This window comes from Cucurbita pepo, chromosome 18 (assembly GCF_057944985.1).
Source record: "Cucurbita pepo subsp. pepo isolate OVF chromosome 18, ASM5794498v1, whole genome shotgun sequence".
NCBI lineage: Eukaryota > Viridiplantae > Streptophyta > Magnoliopsida > Cucurbitales > Cucurbitaceae > Cucurbita > Cucurbita pepo.
In genome coordinates, this window is record NC_141815.1 from 12,242,422 (window position 1) to 12,261,607 (window position 19,186).

At 39.1% G+C, this 19,186-nt stretch overlaps 4 protein-coding genes and 1 pseudogene across 10 annotated transcripts; 3 read left to right on the forward strand and 2 right to left on the reverse strand.

Annotated features, from left to right (window-relative positions):
• The first annotated feature begins 126 nt into the window (after positions 1-126).
• Positions 127-1,340, forward strand: LOC111780420 (acyl carrier protein 4, chloroplastic-like). The gene is made up of 4 exons (XM_023660814.2): positions 127-443; positions 542-652; positions 764-886; positions 1,027-1,340. Exons 1-4 carry the CDS (start codon positions 363-365, stop codon positions 1,153-1,155), a joined length of 444 nt encoding a protein of 147 aa, XP_023516582.2. The 5' UTR covers positions 127-362; the 3' UTR covers positions 1,156-1,340.
• Positions 1,341-2,940: 1,600 nt separating this feature from the next.
• LOC111780414 (serine carboxypeptidase-like 45) lies at positions 2,941-5,440 on the forward strand (annotated as a pseudogene). Its single transcript, XR_015413601.1, has 10 exons — positions 2,941-3,259; positions 3,396-3,497; positions 3,595-3,690; positions 3,913-4,005; positions 4,122-4,201; positions 4,288-4,569; positions 4,636-4,759; positions 4,849-4,941; positions 5,033-5,150; positions 5,220-5,440. The product of XR_015413601.1 is annotated as a serine carboxypeptidase-like 45 (transcript).
• Positions 5,441-5,931: 491 nt separating this feature from the next.
• Positions 5,932-8,341, reverse strand: LOC111780418 (uncharacterized). Of its 4 annotated transcripts, none has more exons than XM_087119437.1 (6): positions 8,206-8,341; positions 7,167-7,219; positions 6,823-7,013; positions 6,666-6,724; positions 6,221-6,338; positions 5,932-6,128 (listed from the first exon to the last, which is right to left on the reverse strand). In XM_087119437.1, exons 1-6 carry the CDS (start codon positions 8,210-8,212, stop codon positions 6,050-6,052), a joined length of 507 nt encoding a protein of 168 aa, XP_086975563.1. In that variant the 5' UTR covers positions 8,213-8,341; the 3' UTR covers positions 5,932-6,049. The 4 variants fall into 4 exon arrangements, with proteins under 4 accessions (XP_086975563.1, XP_023516580.1, XP_023516581.1 ...); XM_023660812.2 differs by lacking the exon at positions 8,206-8,341 and adding an exon at positions 7,796-7,930; XM_023660813.2 differs by lacking the exon at positions 8,206-8,341 and having other exon boundaries at positions 6,823-7,009; positions 7,167-7,720.
• On the reverse strand, positions 7,937-10,631 carry LOC111780417 (cytoplasmic dynein 2 light intermediate chain). 3 transcript variants are annotated; one of them, XR_002812851.2, is made up of 5 exons: positions 10,470-10,631; positions 9,486-9,917; positions 8,769-8,957; positions 8,206-8,415; positions 7,937-8,119 (listed from the first exon to the last, which is right to left on the reverse strand). XR_002812851.2 is itself a non-coding variant. In XM_023660809.2 (4 exons), the coding sequence occupies exons 2-4, from the start codon at positions 9,729-9,731 to the stop codon at positions 8,326-8,328; spliced, it is 525 nt and encodes a 174-aa protein (XP_023516577.2). In that variant the 5' UTR covers positions 9,732-9,917; positions 10,470-10,631; the 3' UTR covers positions 7,937-8,325. The 3 variants fall into 3 exon arrangements, 2 of the variants coding, with proteins under 2 accessions (XP_023516577.2, XP_023516578.2); XM_023660809.2 differs by having other exon boundaries at positions 7,937-8,415; XM_023660810.2 differs by having other exon boundaries at positions 7,937-8,415; positions 9,486-9,899; positions 10,470-10,607.
• LOC111780410 (dual specificity protein phosphatase family protein) lies at positions 10,618-19,088 on the forward strand. Its single transcript, XM_023660794.2, has 12 exons — positions 10,618-10,969; positions 11,159-11,310; positions 11,438-11,527; positions 11,610-11,752; positions 11,936-12,140; positions 12,742-12,918; positions 13,448-13,608; positions 16,039-17,110; positions 17,506-17,652; positions 17,740-17,967; positions 18,067-18,224; positions 18,350-19,088. The coding sequence occupies exons 2-12, from the start codon at positions 11,281-11,283 to the stop codon at positions 18,708-18,710; spliced, it is 2,772 nt and encodes a 923-aa protein (XP_023516562.2). The 5' UTR covers positions 10,618-10,969; positions 11,159-11,280; the 3' UTR covers positions 18,711-19,088.
• The last annotated feature ends 98 nt before the right edge of the window (positions 19,089-19,186 follow it).

The following is a 19,186-nucleotide window of genomic DNA, read 5'->3' on the forward strand; positions in this document are numbered from 1 at the left end:
CATACTTTTAGTCCTTCAGATGTTCATAATTTTTAAAAATAAAATAAATAATCAAAGTATCAAAAACAAGTACAGATTTTTTAATATACATCAAGACAATCATATTATGATGAATGTATTATCGAAGAATTTGTTTGAGGTGTGTTAGTGTGTCAGATTGGGGGCAGTGTGTAGATAGGATTTGATAAAATGGATTGAGGGAGCGGCAACGTCCGCCACTCGTTCCTCATTTCCATTTTCCACAGTTCAAAGAGCTCCAAACCAACAAGACTACTTTATCCAATCCCTTCCCTCAACTCCTTTTGTTCTGGTCTTGAAGTTTATTATACTGTCTCCCCTCGTATTCCATCAAACCCTCTCTAATGGCAATGGCTTCCTTTTCATCTACTTGCCTCAGATTCCGCATACCTCTCAACCAAGCTGCCAAGACCAACCAGAACCAGGTATTCTCTGGACATCCCACTCCACTACATATTTATTGCATTCTATGTACAGTTCCCTAAGTGAAATTGATATTATTGTATGCTGCTGCTTCTGGCAGTGTCAGGTTCTCAGAAGAAGTTCCGCCGGGGCCGGTGGATTGCTCAAGAGTAATGGTTTCCATCTTGTCACTCACAGAACCTCCCAATCCCACCTGCGTGTCTCTTGTGCGGTAAGTTCGGCATTTTCATTTGCTAATTAACTCACTTTGCTGTTACCTTTTGTTTGTTGTGTGAATTGAGTTTGAAAGTTAATTGGTAAATTTATGAAATGGAATGGACAGGCAAAACCAGAAACAGTTGATAAGGTGTGTTCAATTGTGAGGAAACAATTGGCTTTGCCTGAAAGCTCAGAGCTCACCCCTGAATCCAAGTTCTCAGCTCTTGGTGCCGACTCCCTCGACACAGTACGCCTTTTCCATAACCTTCCCCAAACAAAACATCACACTAATCTTCTTCATACTTCTGTTTCCCTTATTATAAATAATTACGGTTCTGTTCATTGCCCCATTTGACAAAATCAAATATAATGTTGGCATGGCCACAGGTGGAGATTATTATGACCTTGGAGGAAGAATTTAGCATCAATATCGAAGAGGATAACGCTCAGAACATAACGACAGTACAAGAAGCTGCCGATTTGATTGAGGACCTTGTTGTTAAGCAGCAATCTTAACTCTTAAGCTACCAAAGACTAGCTTTTGGTAAGTTAAAGTTGTATTATTCGGAGAGGCAGATGATAAGAGTTGGGTTGAGTAGGCAGGATGCTATTTTTTCTCCTTGAATGATTTTTTAAAGCAAATTAATGTACTTGTACTCGTGGAATTTATGAACAAAAACCATTTTCGATTTATTTTTCAATCTGTACAAGTTCAACTTGTTAGCTTGAAATTAATGCAATATGAAGCATGGTGTCGTGTTGCTTTCTGCTCCCAAACTGAGGGGCTGGATCAATCTATTTCATGGATTGCAGCGGTGGAAACCAGAGTACTAGTAACTCAAGCTTTTGAAAGCATCAAATTTCTTCTGAAAGTGAAGTAGTTGACATTTCTCCCTGGAAAAGGAAAAAGCCAATGGAAGGAGAGGGGTTTTATTAACCCATTTCAATCATTTGAGTTTTATTAACCCTCTTGAACTTCTTTTGCTAGGCAGGGGCTGCCCAAATGTGGGTGTCGTCCACAAAAAGAATTCAGCTTTCAATTAAATCCACAGTTAACAAGGCACTACCACTTCCAACAAAGTGGTTGTAGGTATGCCGTTTCTAAAATTCACATGATGGGATCTTAGGGGTTAATAAATGGTGAAATAAAGAAATGTTTCTTTCTCGGGGGTCAAGCGAGTTGCATAATGGGAAGCATGGTTTTGAAAATGATACCTGCCCTCACTTCGTATTTTGGTTGTTGGCTTATTTGCATACTTCCATAATTTACGCAAAGCAGAGATACCCCACAAGCACCACCCCCTTTTCAAGAGTGCTCCAAAGGCCTTCACATTGGGAAGTCTCCATCAATATAATCCCTAATTCAAATGAAAAAAAGCACGCTGAATATGATTTCACTTGGATCCTCCAGTTTTGCTGATTCATATCGAAGATGGTTTCATTTGAATCCTTGAGTCGATCTGCCTCATATGCTTAATCGAGCAAAACAAATGCAGAGTCGGTACCTCACCTACTAAAGCTACAAATAGGCATGATATGAAACACAGCGAGGGAGAGAAAGTGGCAGAGGCCCCATTACCATTAGTAGTCATAAACTAAAATCAAGATTTGACAACGCATGATGGGGAACATGTGGTTCAAGCATCTGCGCCTGTGTGCAAATATTTAATCATGACAATATTTAGTTTGAGGGTCCCTTTGAAGCCTTCAAGATTATCTTATTTGAAGGACGATTTGGTGCTCCTAGACAAGATTATCTTATTTGAACAAGCAAAACCAATCGTCTCCTCTTAGAACTACAAGTAGCCCCTGAAATTCTGTCAACACTCTGTCAGAAAATCATACCATACTTGAAATCAAATAGAAAGTGTTGAAACTTGTCTTACAAATAACTGTAGAACTGATCTCCGAGTTAGCTGTGTAAAACCACTTTATAATGTACGCCACAAGAATAATAATAACAAAAGAATGACAGACTCAAGCTGTGGATACATCTTTTTTGTTGTTGTAAGGCCACAGTAGATAGAGAAGCATCATAGCAGTACTTTCAGGGCTCTGAATTCTGATAAAGCAGCCTTGTATTCTATTTGTTTCTTCATTTTCCAAAAAACAATCTTTTATGCTTTGAGTGTGTCCTACCAAATCATGCTCTTGGGCATCAACCCAATTGCAAAATGAATTAATTCTATTCTATATCAGGCCTGCCCAGTAACAAGACTCAAGTATGATGGCGATTTTAAATATAAGATTGCCTGCTTATTTAGTGCCCCATTCATGCCCTCCCCCATGTCTTTTTCTCCGCTGAGCAACATTTTAAAGACCACTTCCTCTACGTCCTTCTCTTTGTTGTCTCTCGTTGTCTAAACCATGCTTTCTCCAACAAGGAAGGCCATGACAATGGCTGCTCTTATTCTTCATCTTTGCATTTGCAAGGAGATTGTTCCCTCTTATGCTCAATCTGACAAGATTATCAGCCTTCCAGGGCAGCCCCCAGTGGGGTTTCATCAGTTTTCAGGTTATATTCATGTAGATGACCAAAAGCACAGAGCACTGTTTTACTACTTTGTTGAGGCAGAAACTGACCCTTCTTCGAAGCCTTTGGTTCTCTGGCTGAATGGAGGTGTGGTTGACTACTTTACTTAACTTCTTCAATATTACTAGTATTCGGGGTCCATGGAACTTTGTCTCAACGGTTAGGGAGGATTTTTTTTCTTTTTTTTTTTTTTTTTTTTTTTTTTTTTTTAAATTTCTTGCAGGGCCTGGTTGTTCTTCCCTGGGAGTTGGGGCGTTCTCAGAAAATGGACCTTTTAGGCCAAACGGGGAGGTTTTAGTGAAAAATGATTACAGCTGGAACCAAGGTATCTGTTTCTCTATCAATTAGACCGTTTTCTTCATAGTTCTGGATGTTATATAGCTGCTGATCAGTAAAGGCAAGTGCAAATTCAATAATTTCAGTAGCAAACATGTTATACTTAGAGACACCAGCAGGAGTTGGGTTCTCTTATGCTCATGATAGCGCTTCTCATGGGACAATGGACGACGAGGCCACAGGTATTGTTGCATACCTTCTGTTCAAGGAAGATAAATATTGATTTGGCTATGAAATTACTGATGAAGGTGCCTATGTTGTAAGTATCTTTCTACTCTTTAAGCACTTGGGACCGCCGCAAGCAGCTCGAGTTCTGTTAGTGGTAGAAAAGAAAACAAATCATGTTGCATTCTTGCCTTCTATTCTTGTTTCAAACTTATGTCTTCCCCTGTTGATAACTTCAGCAAAAGACAATCTCATATTCTTGCAAAGGTGGTTCAACAAGTTCCCTCATTACAAGCATAGAGCTATATTTCTAACAGGGGAGAGTTATGCAGGTACTCAGACACGCAAACGCATTTCTCTGTTTTATCATCTTCCCTCTCCCTCTTCCAATCTTTCCCAAAATGGAAGCCATGAAAAAAAAACTGAATCTTTTTCCTAAATGTACCAGGTCATTACATTCCTCAACTGGCAAGGCTTATGACTGAATTGGACAGAAAGGAGAAGATATTTAACCTGAAGGGAATTGCTGTAAGTTTTGTGTTTATGTGGCGTGAAAAAAGAAAAGGAAAAAGCAAGTGGTTGGTAAGTAAAGTAGGGGTGGGTCATAATTGCAGCTAGGGAATCCGGTTTTAGAGTATGCCACAGACTTGAATTCAAGGGCGGAGTTCTTTTGGTCGCATGGATTGATATCAGACTCCACTTACACATTGTTCACTGCTGCTTGTAACTATTCCCGATACGTTAGTGAGTACTACAGAGACTCCATCTCAGGGGTTTGTTTGAGGGTGATGACCCAAGTCAACACAGAAACCAGTAAATTCGTGGACAAATATGACGTTACTCTTGATGTCTGTATTCCTTCGGTGCTCTCGCAGTCCAAGTATTTAAGCCCACAGGTACTAAATACTCTTTTCTTCTCTAAATAATAAATTTGTGGTGTTTAAGGATACTTAATTTGGCAGCATGTCCGAGAGAGGATAGATGTTTGCATTGAAGATGAAACTGTTAAATATCTGAACCGAGAGGATGTGAAAAAGGCTCTTCACGCCCGTCTTGTCGGAGTCCACAACTGGCTGTCTGCAGCGAGTAATTCAACTGGGCTTTGACCTTGTATTACATTATTGTGTACACCATTCTCGTTTCTGACTCTTATTTGACATCACTGATCACACCAGAGCCCTGGACTACGAGCTTCTCAACCTGGAAATTCCTACCATTTCCATTGTTGGGTCACTTGTTAAAGCCGGCATACGGGTCTTGATTTACAGGTAGGTGTATGTACATTACCTTATCAAAACCATAAATCAGATGGATCTCTACGCAACACCTATTCTTTCTTATTTCATTTTCTGTTGCCAGTGGCGATCAGGATTCAGTAATTCCATTGATGGGTAGTCGTCGGTTGGTTGATAGGTTGGCAACAGAGCTGGGTCTTAACACTAGTGTTCCATACGGTGCTTGGTTCCAGGGAAAGCAGGTATCCGCTCGCTATCTGTCCTGATTTCAAATTGCGCAATTCAATTGAGCATTTCCCCGTCTGTCTCAGGTCGCAGGTTGGACCCAAGTTTATGGTGGTATCCTTTCATTCGCGACCATTCGAGGTGCCTCTCATGAAGCACCATTCTCGCAACCTCAAAGGTCACTTCTGCTATTCAAGTCGTTTCTGGATAACAGGCCTCCACCCCAAGTTTTCTGATGCAGACTTAATGTAAAAAGAGACGATCAAGCATTCTTGGCAATGAAAAACAACCTCCCATTTGCAATTCACTACTTTCTCTAACTCTGATTCCTCTACATATAATGTTAACAATGTGCTAAACCAACTGATACTCGGGAAAACCTACAGACCCAAATCACATAAGGTCAAAAGGTTCATTTCTCAGATGCCTTGCTAACCATCCTGGGAAGCACACACTTCCTGGTTCTGCACCTTAAATAGTTTTACATAACCATAAAGGAAGTGTAGGTGAGCCTGATTTGTCCCACAATTTAGGACAATGTTGAGGGCGGTCGCTTAGAAACGTGTCTAACACTTCCTTCTCCCTGAATAAGCGAATCCAAAAGCACATCAATTGTCCAGTCCATGGAAGAACTGGTTAAACAAAATCTTCCAAGATATAATCATCCCAAAGTCAGTATTACACCCAAAGCCACATCCACAGGTACATAAACTAAGGTAAGGCGATGGGCAGTTCATATATGATCCAATGGCTACTCTGCTGAGTGTAAATAAACGCTCAATAAACAATTTGCCAGGGTTTTCGGAAAGTGGGTCGAAAAAATACATTTAATATTTAAATCAATAGAAAACAGCCTCGGGAAGAAAATGATGAAACAAATGATGTCAAGCCCCCGTCATCGAGCAAGCCACTCGATCTAAAAGACGCTATTCAGGTACAGGTATAAACCTACAAGTGCCAGGATTCCCACTGCAGCGGCAATAGGGAGCACCTTCCTATACCGTTTTACGTGATATCAATCAGACTGAATGAACAATCATTAAAATCTATGATCATTTACAAAGAGTACTTTGATTTTCCCTCTTACCCAATAGCTTCATCTTTCTGAATCTGCGCCTTTCTTGCCTTCCTCACATCAAATTCGTTATCATTTTTAGTCACTGATTGCTCATAAGGTCTAAATCGTCGCTTAGGAGCACCACAGACTGCCAAGGCACGACAACTTGTATTAGATTTCAACTTCTTTATTGAAAGCAAATGCAAATGATTGGAAGTTGGTTTCGCTGACAGGAAGAGAACCTTATGTTCTAGAAGTTCTGTTTCTTTGGTTCTTGAAGATATCCTTTTTAAGTTCTCAGTATAAAATAATAGCAGGAACTTAATTGTGCTAAAAATGAACGCGACCCAACGTCAAAAGTAAAGTAATTGGCCCGATTGACGAGGCAATTCAAGAAATTGGTTTGAACTGGTAGACACGAGGATTATACGAATTAAGTTTGGAAAGAAGGTGGAAGAAGACAGAAGCAAATTACCAGGACAGAAATAGTTATCAGGCAATTTCTCAAAAGGAGTTCTATCGTTGTAAATGTACCTACATATTGGTCCAAAAGAGATCTTTACAAAGATGGGGGAAATTAAGATATAAATTAGGCTCAAAAGCGGAATGGAAGGAGAGATACGAAGTGGTACCCGCAATCACGACAGATATAGGCTTGCTTGGAAGCGACGCGCATGGAGAACTTGGGGGCAGCTGCAACAGCACACTTTTGCTTCCTTGTGGAGGGAATCTGACGTAGGGGAGAGATGAAGGAGGATTTCAAAGATGAGCGGTTGGAGGCAGAGCCCCAAAGCATGGAGCCCCTATCAGCGCCGCCGTCTTCCTTAAATAAATGATAATCAATTATAACTGATAATTAAACTAAAGAAGAAAAGAATCAAGAGATGGAGGAAGGTGTCGAACACAGCGGGAAGTAGGAAAAGAGCAATGCAAGTGGAAGTGTAAATTAAGGTGTGAAGAAGAATGAGAGAAGAACCTGGTTAATCTTGGAATGTGGATTCGGCGGTAGGTGGAAGCTGAGAGAAGAAGCTGAAAAAGAAGCCATTGAAGGTGAGGTAATAAGAAAGCTGAAATGAGAGAGGAGGATGGGAAGCACGGAGCAGAGAGGTAAGCTGAGAGATGGAGGCGACAAAACAGAGAGAATGGGTCAAACTATGAGTGGCCGACAATCCATCATTCTTGCCAATCATTTTAATCCAATCCTCCTCTCTACACTCTCATGCATTTTTTACCCACTAATTCAAATCAAGAAATCGAAATTTATAGAAGCAATTAAACTTTAAAACCCTTTGAACAACCTATATCAAAATATTAAAAATTTGAACAAAATCTATGGAACAAATTTTATTTGATTCCGAGTTGTTTTATTCTCTTTCACCAAGGTACCGCATTTACCTTATGAAGGTTCAAGTATACATTTGTTGTTTGTAATACACTCCCTCGACATATGTGTTTCGTGCAATTAAAAGTAAAGAAAAGGAATGCAGAAGCTTTGACTTGACCATAACAGTTACAAAGACTCTTTTTTCCTATTAAAAAATAATAATAATAAAAAGTTGTATCAAATTTAACCGTTGTTAATAAAAAGATTCAACTCGGTTGTACCCTGCATTCAGAGACGAGGACCTGCGTTTAACCCTCCGTCCTTAACAATTAATAGTGTCTTGGAGATCCTAATAAATAAATCACAGTTTGCCTCAAAGATAAGGGAAGAACAAAAGGGTTAAAGGAGAACAAAAGAATCCATCGTTAAAACAAGGAGATCAAAATTGCAAATCTAATAAATACAAATAATAGTTTCGCCGCCAAACTCCTGAATTGCATATACCCACTCACCACTATCTAAGCGTTTCCACCACCTACTTGCGATTCAGTCACAATCAAATTACCTACTATCTCTATCCCGGTTCATGGCGACCTGATTGTTCTCTACATAAAATATCATGTAGGAGATTTACATGATCAAAATCAGATCAAACATAGAAACAAACTAATTTTTGAAATGTGTTACTAACCAACCATCCTTCAAAGCACATTTTCAGGAGTTGCGCCCAACAAAACAATTTTGCATGACCAAACACCAACTCAGATGAGTTTGAAAGTCTCCACATCTAGGAGAAGGCCCTTCGGAGAAGTCACTTGGAAGTAGAATCATGCCTCACACTTTCTTCCGCCCGAGTAAGTGCATTTGACAGCACATCAACTGTCCAGTCCTTCAAATCTTCCTGCATGAAACGATTGCCAAAGCAAGTACTTTTAAAAAATTATCACTCCCTGGTCAACCTGCCCCCAATCCACATGCCGCATACATCTACAGGTCTATAAAACTACATAGGATGTCGTCTCTTCTAACGACAAAAAATCATTTAAAAAATTTGAATGGCAACGGCAGAAGTTGAAAATTCAACCATATAACTGATAGAAACTGGGAAGTTTCAACAAAGTAGATCACACAAATCTGTAATAAGCATGGAAATGGGGAAGCACGTTATCATCATTAAGGGATGGGATAAAAGAAGGGAAATGTGGAGGCTTTCACATCAATTCCTATATGAGATCAGTGATACAACTGCCTTACCCTGTGTACAGGTTCTCCAGTTCTGATTCTTGCATTTGGACGAGCAAGCTTGGATTCAAACGGAGTCCTTGGTCGAACCTCTCGCATTTCCTCCCACTCCTCCCGACTAAGCATCCTCACAGTTCCTTGACCTGGCGGAGAATTCTTTATTTTGCGCTCTATCAGCTCTTCAGATCTTGACTCATCATACTGAAAACAAGCACAGTCGCATATTAAAAGAGATAAATAAGATTTGCTTGAAATAAACCCAACCCAGGTGGGGACTGAACTTATACTATACATCCACAGCATATGCTAAAATAAGGTCATAATTTCATTAAAAGGGATTAACATTTTCCTGAAAGCATGGCATTAATTGAACGAGACAGGATATGTCCTAGATTCTTACGAGCACAGGCAAACTAGCGACATTAATAAAATGCAAAATAAAGCACAACGACCACATCCAGAAAAATTTCCTTCATCCACACGCCTACATTGGAGTGTGCTTATGTTCCTCAACAATTTCACAGAGTTGGAGAATCTCAAAAAAAAAAAAAGAAAAAAAAAAAGAAAAAAGAAAAAAGAAGTAGAAGCTATTCTTACCGAGATTTCTATACATGTCCTAGACTACTACACACACACACACACACAAATCTCGTTATATTTCATTTTACTCAATAAAATAAAGGCAATGGAGGAAAAAGAATGAGAACCAAGTTGAGGAGTAGGGCATACCATCATAAGGAGTTTAGCAAAGAGAGCAACTCCAACCGCAGTTAGAATCATGGGCATAGAAGCAGTGTCAAGAAAGGATTTTGATTCAGGAACGTCCACAATGAACTGCTTGGCACTTTTCTTCTTCTTCCTAAATCTCTCCAACTCGGCGATCTTTACCTTTAGAGCCTCTGATGGACATTCACGTTGCTGAAGGAGATGCATCTGTCTCCGAAGTACACGCAGTCCATAGCCAAATCCTGTCATGTCTAATGGAATCTTTTTCTTTTTTTTCCTAAGCAAATTACTTCAATTCCCAAATGAGAATTGCCCAAGTAGACCACACATATATTGCGCTTGTAATCGAGTAAGGTTTGTAAGTTTGTTGGTGCCCTCACAGTTGAAGTTGGTGAATTGAGAATGATCCGCTTGCTTCTTGAAATCCAAATAGATCTATTGTAAGACATCTTCCCTTAGTATCAACTCAAAGTTACAAGCTTGAGTAAATATGAAAAACCATTAAGCTGTGGTGTGCGTTTGGCTAGAAGGAGCCATAAACAACCAGGCATGGAGGAGTAAGTTCTCGAAATAAAACAGACGACTTTAATTCGAATATCTGTGTATTTGTTTGTAAGGAAAAATTGGAATACGATAGATTACTTCAACTAGTTCTAGATAAGTAGAGAAGAAGGGCGATGCAGGAATATTCATAGGGGTGGTGCTTTGGAAGATTTAGGAGACTAGAAACAAGGAAAATTTCAGTAGAGACAAAAGAGATATACAGATTATCAAACCCTAAAAGATAATAGACATATGCCGGAAATAAAAAAAAGCAGGTCACGATAAGTTCGAAAAGTCGTAATTTTCCGCAAGGCTAATTTATTTTCGTTGCTGTTCTGCTGATGGAAGAAGAAATAAGTACAACTCCTCCATTCTTTGAGTAGACAAGTCCTAATTTGAGTTTTTGGAGAGAGAAAAAAGACGTAGATGGAGTAGGGAGAATACCAGTGATAAGAAGAGAGTAGAAAACCAGTGGAACTCGCTAAGAGGGAGGACGCGGCGGCACGAGCAGAAGAAAGTGGGCGGTGACGGTGGCGACAATGAGCGACTGAAATGGATGGGGAGCCAGCGTGAAGGAAGCGAGAGAGAGCGAGCGAACAAAAGATGGAAGGGTTTAGGCCACATTCGTTATTTCGTTCTTTCTTTCTTTCTTAATTTGATTTAATTTGATTTAATTTGATGTAATTTGATGTAATTTGATGTAATTTGATGTAATTTGATTTAATTTGATTCAATTTGAGAAAGTGGATAAAGAAGTAAAGGAGGGAATATTACTAATATTTTGGAGGCAAAAGGGGAAGTAGACGTAGTAGATGAAGATGAAGATGAAGATCGAGATCTACGCCTTCTTCCTCCATCTCCCGAAAAAGAATAATAATAGTAAATAATAAATTTTATTTTTTAAAAGAAAACATCCACCACCCCCAGAAACAGAAAGCGGAAAGGTATCGCCTGGTTCATCTTCGTCTTCTTCTTCTTCTTCTTCTTCTCCTTTCTTCACAAAAATGGCGAACTTCCTTCTTCTTTCTTACAAAAATGGCGAAGTTATGATGGGTATAGCTTGCCATCACGAACCGCCAGCTTTTTTGGCTTTTACTAATTTGCTTACTTTTCCTTTCTCCCTTTTCCAACAGCGAGGCCTGGTACCTGATACCTGATACCTACGCTTCGCTTCGCTTCGCTTTGCTTTGCTTTGCTTTTGAAGACACTGTACGCACTACCGTACCATTCATTTTCCTTTACCTCTCCTTCTGTTATGGAAAAACACCATCATCTTCAACATCAGGTGCTTCTTTTCTTCCCTCTCTCAACTCCATTCATTCTCTGCCTCTGATCTCTTATTTACCTTCCCTCTCCCCCTCCCCCTCCCCCTCCCCCTCCCCCCTTTTCTTCATGTTATGCCGGAATACCAGGATATCAAGGACGAACCCAAGGACCTCGATTTGGATCTCGGATCCGACGAGCCTGACCTTACCCCTCTCCCCCTCACCGTTACTTCCCGGGTACTCACTTTATTTCTTTTCTTTCGTTGCATTTCGCTACTATTTTCCCTCATCAACTTGCTCCATGCCCCCTCAAATCCAGGTACTGCACATGTTGGGAGACATCGCAGCAGGTCCAGCTTACAGGTTTTCCCAATGGCTTGAACTCGTCCGTAAACGTAGCGGCAAACATCGCGCTTCTGGCTTCCACAACCGCCCTCATCCACCCTTCGATATGCCTTTCGGGTTTGCCCAATTATATGCTTTTCCCCTTCTTTCTTCATCATTTATCAATTAACGCTTGTGTACCAATTCAGCCCCTTATTATAATGGACATGATTTCTATCACTTACTTTTGAATCCTCTAGCTTAATTTGCTGTGTCATTCAAATCTTTGTTGTGTAACTGAGAAATGTGGTTACCATTCAGTGCTGAGCAACTTTTCAATGAATCAATAAGTCTTCCAGCTCCCGAGCACTCAACTGAAACGAATTTGTGGGATAGACTCGCTAAAGCCTCGATGTTGGATATTGAGTCGAGCTCTTTTTCGTGGGATAGGCTACTGTCTCTTCACCGCACCGAACACAGTAGTAGCACTGAACAATCGGAAGATGAGATGAATAAAGCCCTTGAGGTCTGTTATTTTAGTTTTTTTTATTTTTTTTATTTTTTATTTTTAAAGTTTCTTTTGCTTACTACTTAGGGAGTTCTTTGTTTTTCTTATTCCGGTGAACGTCTTGTTTTCTAGAATTATGTATGTTAGTATTTCTTCCAAAGTCATGAATTTGTAAGTAGTGATTTCGATGCAGACATTGGTATTAACTTTTACAATTATTTTATTATAATTCTTATAACTTGTTTTGAAAATAGCTCTCCGAACGAGCTCTACTTTTTTTAGGAAGTTGACGAAGTGAGAATTTACAATTTATGTATTTCTGTTATTTAGTTTTTGCTGTATTGTTCTGTTCTCCATACAACATATGTTAACTTCAGTTACTAGGTTATTTATATCGATCTAATATAACATTCCCTTCGGGATGCTTGCAACAGTTGTATGATTTTGATATCAACTTCTCTTCCTTCCTTACCCTCACCTCTGCATATTAAATATATACAAAATATCTGTTCTGATATATTTCCTGCCTCAAAATCTGATAGAAGTTCTTGTATATTTCATTTGTAACAGTTATTTTTTATATATAACGATCGCCTGCCTACAAATTATCTGCATATAGGTCACTGTAAACTCTGGTGGAGTCGTTTTCTTTGCACTCTTCAATCAGCTTGTATATGACGATAATCTTCCAAAGGAAGCAGCTGCTGTGATAAAGATATCTTCTTCAAGAATGGCCACACAATCTGAACGCCTTGGCTATGAATTTGCCAAGTGGCTTGGGGTTCAAACTCCACAGGTCCTCTTTGTTGTTCATGATTTTTCTATATCTTGGTAGTACTATCTTGTAATGTGATTTAACCCATGCTGTTTGGAGTTGCCTCCGCAAGGAGTTTCTCTTGAGCCTAGCTAGACATAGGGGTTGCAGATTGAGGAGTTCCTTCGTCTTCCTTTTCACGAGAGGGAAAACTTTTTGTGGCAGGCTGGGGTGTGCTAATATTTTGGGTCTTTGGGGGAGAGGAGTAACAATGTCTTTAGGGGCTTGAGAGCTCTTGGAGTGACGTTTGAGCTCTTATTCAGTTCAACGTGTCTTTGGGCTCTGGTGACCAAGAAATTTTGTAATTATCCATTAGGTCTTATTTTTCTTGATTCGAGGCTCGTTCTTTAGATTCTCTCTTTTTTGTGTACCCCTACCTTTGTATTCTTTCTTCTTTTTTTTTTTTTTTTCTCAATAGAAGTTTGGTTATTTAAAAAAAGAAAGTACCTTTTTCTGTATTTTTCTTGTCAAATATTCTTTATCTAATCTCCTATCCTTTTGAGAACTGCAGGCTAGAGTTATTCATAATTCCAGCACGGAATGGCTCCAGATAAAAGAAGCTGCAGAGAAAGCACGAGATATTGCCTGTTTGGAAGGTGATGAGGTTGGTGAAATGACATGTTCTGAACTATTGGAAGCACTTGAATTTAGCAGATGCCTTTTCCTGATGAGGTACAATTTTAAACCGATATTTTCATATCTGTTGTGTAGCAGAATAGAAATAGGTGCTAAAAATCCAGTGTCTGTGTACATTTCCCTTTATACTATCTATTTTTTCAGTTGTTGAGAATCTCTAAATTACTGAACTTGATGTAGGTCACTTCATTCCATTCGGAATTGCAGTATGTTAGGTTCGCTGGCTAATTACCTAACAGGCCTATAGATACGTTACTCTGATTTGAGTTTATCAGGAATAGGATGTTAACTTTCTAACTGAAGTACTGTGGAGGCTAACAAGTCATTTCTCAAAGTATTAGGACACGATTAGAGGAAAATGCTTTTCCATCTTTTATACATTACTTTCTTTTCAAAATAAATGATCCCATTTACAAACTTCTTTAGTACTTTAAACATTGGACTTCTTAAGTTTGGTATACTGAATTTCAATGTATCTTTCCCTTTCTTTATCTCTGCTTATTGATAAACTTCAATTTGGAATTTTTAGGACAGTCTGTTACTTTAAAGATCATTCAAACTTTTGTTTTAGAGAGAACGCAATTTTTCATATGCAAAGAAAGAGAGAACACAAAGATTCAAAGACTACAGGCTAATCAGCTTGGTTAAGGGGTATATAACAAGATCGCCAAGGTTCTAAGAGCGAGGTTTAAGGAAGCTTTCACTTTGATGGTATCTTTAAACCAAATGGCTCCTATTCTCTGTAGAAAGATGGTTAATCTGTATTAGCAAATGAGGCTGTAAGGGGAAGGCATAAACTTTAGAAATATGGAAGACTTTTAAGATAAAAGGGATCCGATTTTAGATGGTTGAACTGAATCAAAAGTTATGTTTCAGCACAAGGTTTTCTTTATCTTTTATGGAAAATCCAGAACTAGAATCTTAGTTTCTCAAAACTTGAACCCAGAAAACTCTCTTTTTCCTTTCCTAATTATTTTCTTCTCTCTCTCTCTCTCTCTGGAGATGTATCAAGTAAATTGCTTGATCATGGTGTCCATAGTAGTCTATTGGAGAGAGGGCTTTAGAGTTGCGGAGAAGAAGCTCTTTTCTGCCTACAATTTGTAGATGTCACAATCTTAACTTTGTGATGATAAAAATTGACAATCTCTGTACTGACAAGAGACTTTTTCTTTTTTTTTGGGGGGGGGGGGGGGGGGGGGGGGGGGGGGGGGAGAGAAATTAGTGGCCGAAAGTGGCATCAACACTGATCCAGGGAGAGTTAAAGAAATTGAAGTTCATGTGACAGAAATAAAGATAGGGTTGAAGTTTCAAGGCCTTTTTTAGTAATGTTCTTATTTCAATGTTGGAAATAGGGATAACTTTGTTTTGGAAGGACAAATAGATAACCAGCTACCTGATTTTGTCGTTGTAGGATAATGAGATGATTTTTTTAAAGTATGGGATGAAGGAACTCAATCTTAGAGAGAACTCAAGGAGACAGCATTTGTAGGCGGAGGACATGAGGGAGTTAGAAGTTTTGGTGGAGAAATTCTATCGGACAAGTGGAAATGTAGAAGCTTTGGGATATTGCAACCGTGATAGATTTTTTTTGAATGGTCTCTTTTCTCTCTGCCAACATCAAGTCTATGCTGAAGTGTCGATTTAGACAGTAAAGCGCCAATAATATCAAATTGCAATGAAGTTCTAAATACAAAGTAGAAAGGGTACAAAAGAAATCTTGATGCTTCAGCTTCACGCGTAGTTGGTGTGCTCTTTGTAGAGAGGCAGAAGAAACCAAATCGCACTTGCTGTTTTGGTTCCTATAGTATTAACTTTTGCCTCTCTCTTCCGCATCTTTAATATCTTTTTGTCTGGGATTACTCAACTAATGACAATATGATACATGCTAGGTGGTCTCAATTTGAAAGGAAATGCCAAGACTATGGTTAAATGCAGTCAGAGCAATTTGATTGGTTTTGTTATGGTTATAAAGGAATACTCGAATTTTCAGTGACAAGGTTAGAAGGTCTCTGGTTTAGCTGAGCTCCACGTCTAATATGCTTCATTGTGTTTCTTATCTTATATTCTTTGCAAGTATTCTCCTATTATAATAAGTTCAGTTTGGGTTGCTTTCTTTAACCCTCAAGGGAGATAATAGATTTCGGATGTATATTCATTTTATAAAATAAAAAATAGCAATATTGGAATTATTTGGTAAGGCTATTTTCTATATGGTGCAAATTTTCAAGTGTCTAATATTTAGGATAACTCCTAAGCATTCATGTAAAGAAGGATAAATCTTACGTAGGGTCTAGTATTTGTATTTTAACATTTTCGATATAAATATTTAATAACCACTAAAACTATGCTTTCGTGTCCCATAGATAGAAATTTGTTCAGGAAACATGATGTTAAATGATATGTGTTGTTTTTCAATTAGAAATTATGTTTTCCTCCTTCACAAAAGCTGGTGCCTTATTCGTGCAGCTATGTGCATGGATCTCCATTGTTAGAAATCTCAAGTGCATTTGAATCCCGAGAAAGGGCTGAAAAATTAGCCGCCGCTATTGGAAGGATCTTGCTATTGGACCTTGTCATCAGAAATGAAGATCGGCTCCCTTGTCGTCTTCTTCGTTGGCGTGGAAATTCTGCAAATTTGCTTTTGGCTGATAGAATGGCGTGTCCCAATTTGAATGCATTTGAGGAAGCCTTTGATTCTGCCATTAAACGGTACAGACCAAAAGTCATTTCAACGCTTCAAAAAGAAAGAAGGGGAACTTCAATGGACAATCGTCCAAGTTCTAGTTCAGGGTTGGTTTCAGAGACCTCTGAACTTTCTGATAATGTTGAATCCCCAAAATCTAGTAACCTAAGTGTTAAAAGTCAAATATCAGATGAAGTAATGCTTTGTGATTTTAACATTGTGGCTATTGACTCTGGTGTTCCTCGTCGTCCTCCTGCTGGAAAACGTGCTAATGACCAGTCAATTTACCCAAAATTAGTTGAGTTGTTACTCAACAGTTCCGAGTTCTCCTCTAATCTATTGCATGACATTACGGGAGGGAAATTAGGGTTCCCTTCATTAGCTGATGCCAACTCAACTTCTGGCATACAGCTTACAGATATGAGTTCTATTGTCCATGAATTTCGGTATGGGTTTCGTGCTGCTCTTAGGGACTTGCAAGGATTTCACATATTTTTGCTTACCCTTCACCAAAAGTTAGACAACTCATTACGAGCATTCATGAATATCATAAATAAATTTCCCTTGGGGGAATCCGATAAAGAGGACTCGGGGGTTCCTGAGTCCCATTTGCAGGCTTCTACCACTATTCATTGTTTATCTCCACGGGGTAAGGAACGAGTCTCCAGTGACGGTAATATAGATGTTACAGAGTCAGCTCCAAGATCGTCATCGTCAGGAAATAGAGAAAGCTCAGACTTATCTTCTCCCTTGTCACGAGATAGCTCACAAGGAAAGTTACACAGGGGAGGTGCAGAGCCCATTCATAGCCTTCGTTTGACTGCAAAGCTTCGAGATTTCCATAAATTTGCCAAGGTATACTTTATGAAGTCATTGATCGCTCTGTCTCTCTCTCTTAATTATTGGAATATCTTTGCCATGTCATATATCTATGGTCAATTTAGAAAAGCAATTGCATCATGAAATGTTTGCTCTCATGAAAAATATATAAAATCGTTCGACTGGAGATCCTTTGTTTTTTATTGATGAATGATATCATACTGGCATGCATGGTCTCTTCTTTCTCTAGCTTTTATACTATCTTGTGAGTTGTGAGGAATTTAAAAGTCAGAACGGGTTCATTTCCGACGACGACCACAAACATGGTAGGTCATAAATTACTAGAGAATTCTTTTGGTTATGTGCAAATGTGCGGCCGTTCAGTGGCCATCATCAACATAAATATGATTTCCTACGTTCTCTCTGCATAGGTTGATGCTGAATCAAATAAAGAATTGGATATGTGGAATGAAGTGTTGAAGAATGAAGCTGTTAAACTCTGCCAGGAGAATAAATTTAATACTGGGTTTTTTGAGGGCAGCGATAGTCATGGAGTTGTGGATGCTTATGAATTGAAGGTAAAATATTCTGTTCCACTCAGTCTGATATCTAATTTGTATCCATAGAGCCAAATAACTTAATCTTTTGATTGATATATATTTCAGGTGAGACTTGAGCACATTCTTGAAAGGATTGCACTGATATCTGAGGCTGCAAATACAGAAAGGCCTTCTTCAGTTACACCGGCCTTGTTTATAGGTGGTGCCTTGGCTGCAAGATCTGTTTACACTCTTCAGCATCTAGGAGTTACTCATATTTTATGTCTCTGCTCCAATGAAATTGGGCAGTCAGATTCTCAGTTTCCTGATCTATTTGAATACAAGAACTTTTCAGTAAGTGCTTTTTTCCTGCCATATCTAATTCCGTTTCTGATTCTTTTTCTCCTCTATTTCTTTTCCTGCCATATCTAATTATGTTGCCCACTAAAACAGATAAGTGACAATGAAGACTCAAACATCAGCAGTATCTTTGAGGAAGCTTCTGATTTTGTTGATGACGTTGAAAGAAAGGGTGGGAAGGTCCTGGTTCACTGTTTTGAAGGGAAAAGCAGAAGTGCCACATTAGTTCTTGCTTACTTGATGCTCAGAAAGTAAGTTCAATTGCGATTTGTTTATTGTTACAATAATTTACGACCCCCCCCCCCCCCCCCCCCCCCCATTACCGCCTTCCAATACCTTGGCTTTTTACGATGTATACTATTATACAACGATGCAGGAAATACACACTGCTAAAAGCATGGAATGCTTTGAAACGAGTTCACCGTCGAGCTCAGCCTAATGATGGGTTTGCTAAAACTTTGTTAGAATTAGATCGAAGAATACATGGAAAAGTTTCCATGGAGTGGCAGTCACGAAAACCAACTATGAAAGTCTGCCCAATTTGTGGGAAAAATGCTGGACTGAGCAGTAGCTCACTGAAACTTCATCTGCAAAAATCACACAAGAAGCTATCATCTGGGAGCGTAGACAGTGCAATGACCATGGAAATACAGAAAGCACTAACAGCTCTGAAAATCAGTCGTGGCGGAAGCGTGAGCCCAACCCAGAGGCAATCTCTTCTGATCTTAGATGAATAGGCATATGGAGTTATTAATGTAAGTGCAAAAAGCGTCGGCCCAACACAGGAGTCTCTTTTAGATTCATTCCCTGCCAGCCAGGTAAATGAGCGTAGGGATGACGGGAATTGCATGCGAGCTACTAATGCAAGACTGATCTCATTGATCACTTGTTTTAGCTTGTAACATCGCATTAGCACGTCTTACAATGTTTGGCCAATTCTTTTCTCTTGGTAAACCTGTTGAAAGTAGGAACTGTAACTGAGGAATTCTTTTAGTTTGTTTTGGTTCCTTCTCTTGGTTTGTTTTGGTTCATGTACTTTCACAAGATTCTTTGGGCAATCGTTAAAATTCCATAAATAATTTCTAATTTATATAATTAGTCCCTTCTTAAGATAACTGTTTCATTGTGTGATCCCGGCCAGGAACGAGAGTGGTTAAGGAAACAATGGACCGTCGGCATTCTTTTGCTCATTATGCAGGGTGCGACACACATA

What these genes read in the sequence shown, in the direction of transcription:
- LOC111780410 (XM_023660794.2), top strand. Translation starts at nt 11,281, where the DNA reads ATGGAAAAACACCATCATCTTCAACATCAG. An exon ending in TTGGGGTTCAAACTCCACAG is followed by an intron (nt 12,919 to 13,447) that starts GTCCTCTTTGTT and finishes TGAGAACTGCAG; the next exon opens with GCTAGAGTTATTCATAATTC. An exon ending in TTGAATACAAGAACTTTTCA is followed by an intron (nt 17,968 to 18,066) that starts GTAAGTGCTTTT and finishes CCACTAAAACAG; the next exon opens with ATAAGTGACAATGAAGACTC.
- LOC111780420 (XM_023660814.2), top strand. Translation starts at nt 363, where the DNA reads ATGGCAATGGCTTCCTTTTCATCTACTTGCCTCAGATTCCGCATACCT. An exon ending in ACCTGCGTGTCTCTTGTGCG is followed by an intron (nt 653 to 763) that starts GTAAGTTCGGCA and finishes TGGAATGGACAG; the next exon opens with GCAAAACCAGAAACAGTTGA. An exon ending in GTGCCGACTCCCTCGACACA is followed by an intron (nt 887 to 1,026) that starts GTACGCCTTTTC and finishes GCATGGCCACAG; the next exon opens with GTGGAGATTATTATGACCTT.
- LOC111780417 (XM_023660809.2), bottom strand. Translation starts at nt 9,731, where the DNA reads ATGACAGGATTTGGCTATGGACTGCGTGTACTTCGGAGACAGATGCAT. An exon ending in TTGCTAAACTCCTTATGATG is followed by an intron (nt 8,958 to 9,485) that starts GTATGCCCTACT and finishes GCTTGTTTTCAG; the next exon opens with TATGATGAGTCAAGATCTGA. An exon ending in CTGGAGAACCTGTACACAGG is followed by an intron (nt 8,416 to 8,768) that starts GTAAGGCAGTTG and finishes CGTTTCATGCAG; the next exon opens with GAAGATTTGAAGGACTGGAC.
- LOC111780418 (XM_023660811.2), bottom strand. Translation starts at nt 7,235, where the DNA reads ATGGCTTCTTTTTCAGCTTCTTCTCTCAGCTTCCACCTACCGCCGAAT. An exon ending in CACATTCCAAGATTAACCAG is followed by an intron (nt 7,014 to 7,166) that starts GTTCTTCTCTCA and finishes CATTTATTTAAG; the next exon opens with GAAGACGGCGGCGCTGATAG. An exon ending in TATATCTGTCGTGATTGCGG is followed by an intron (nt 6,725 to 6,822) that starts GTACCACTTCGT and finishes ACCAATATGTAG; the next exon opens with GTACATTTACAACGATAGAA.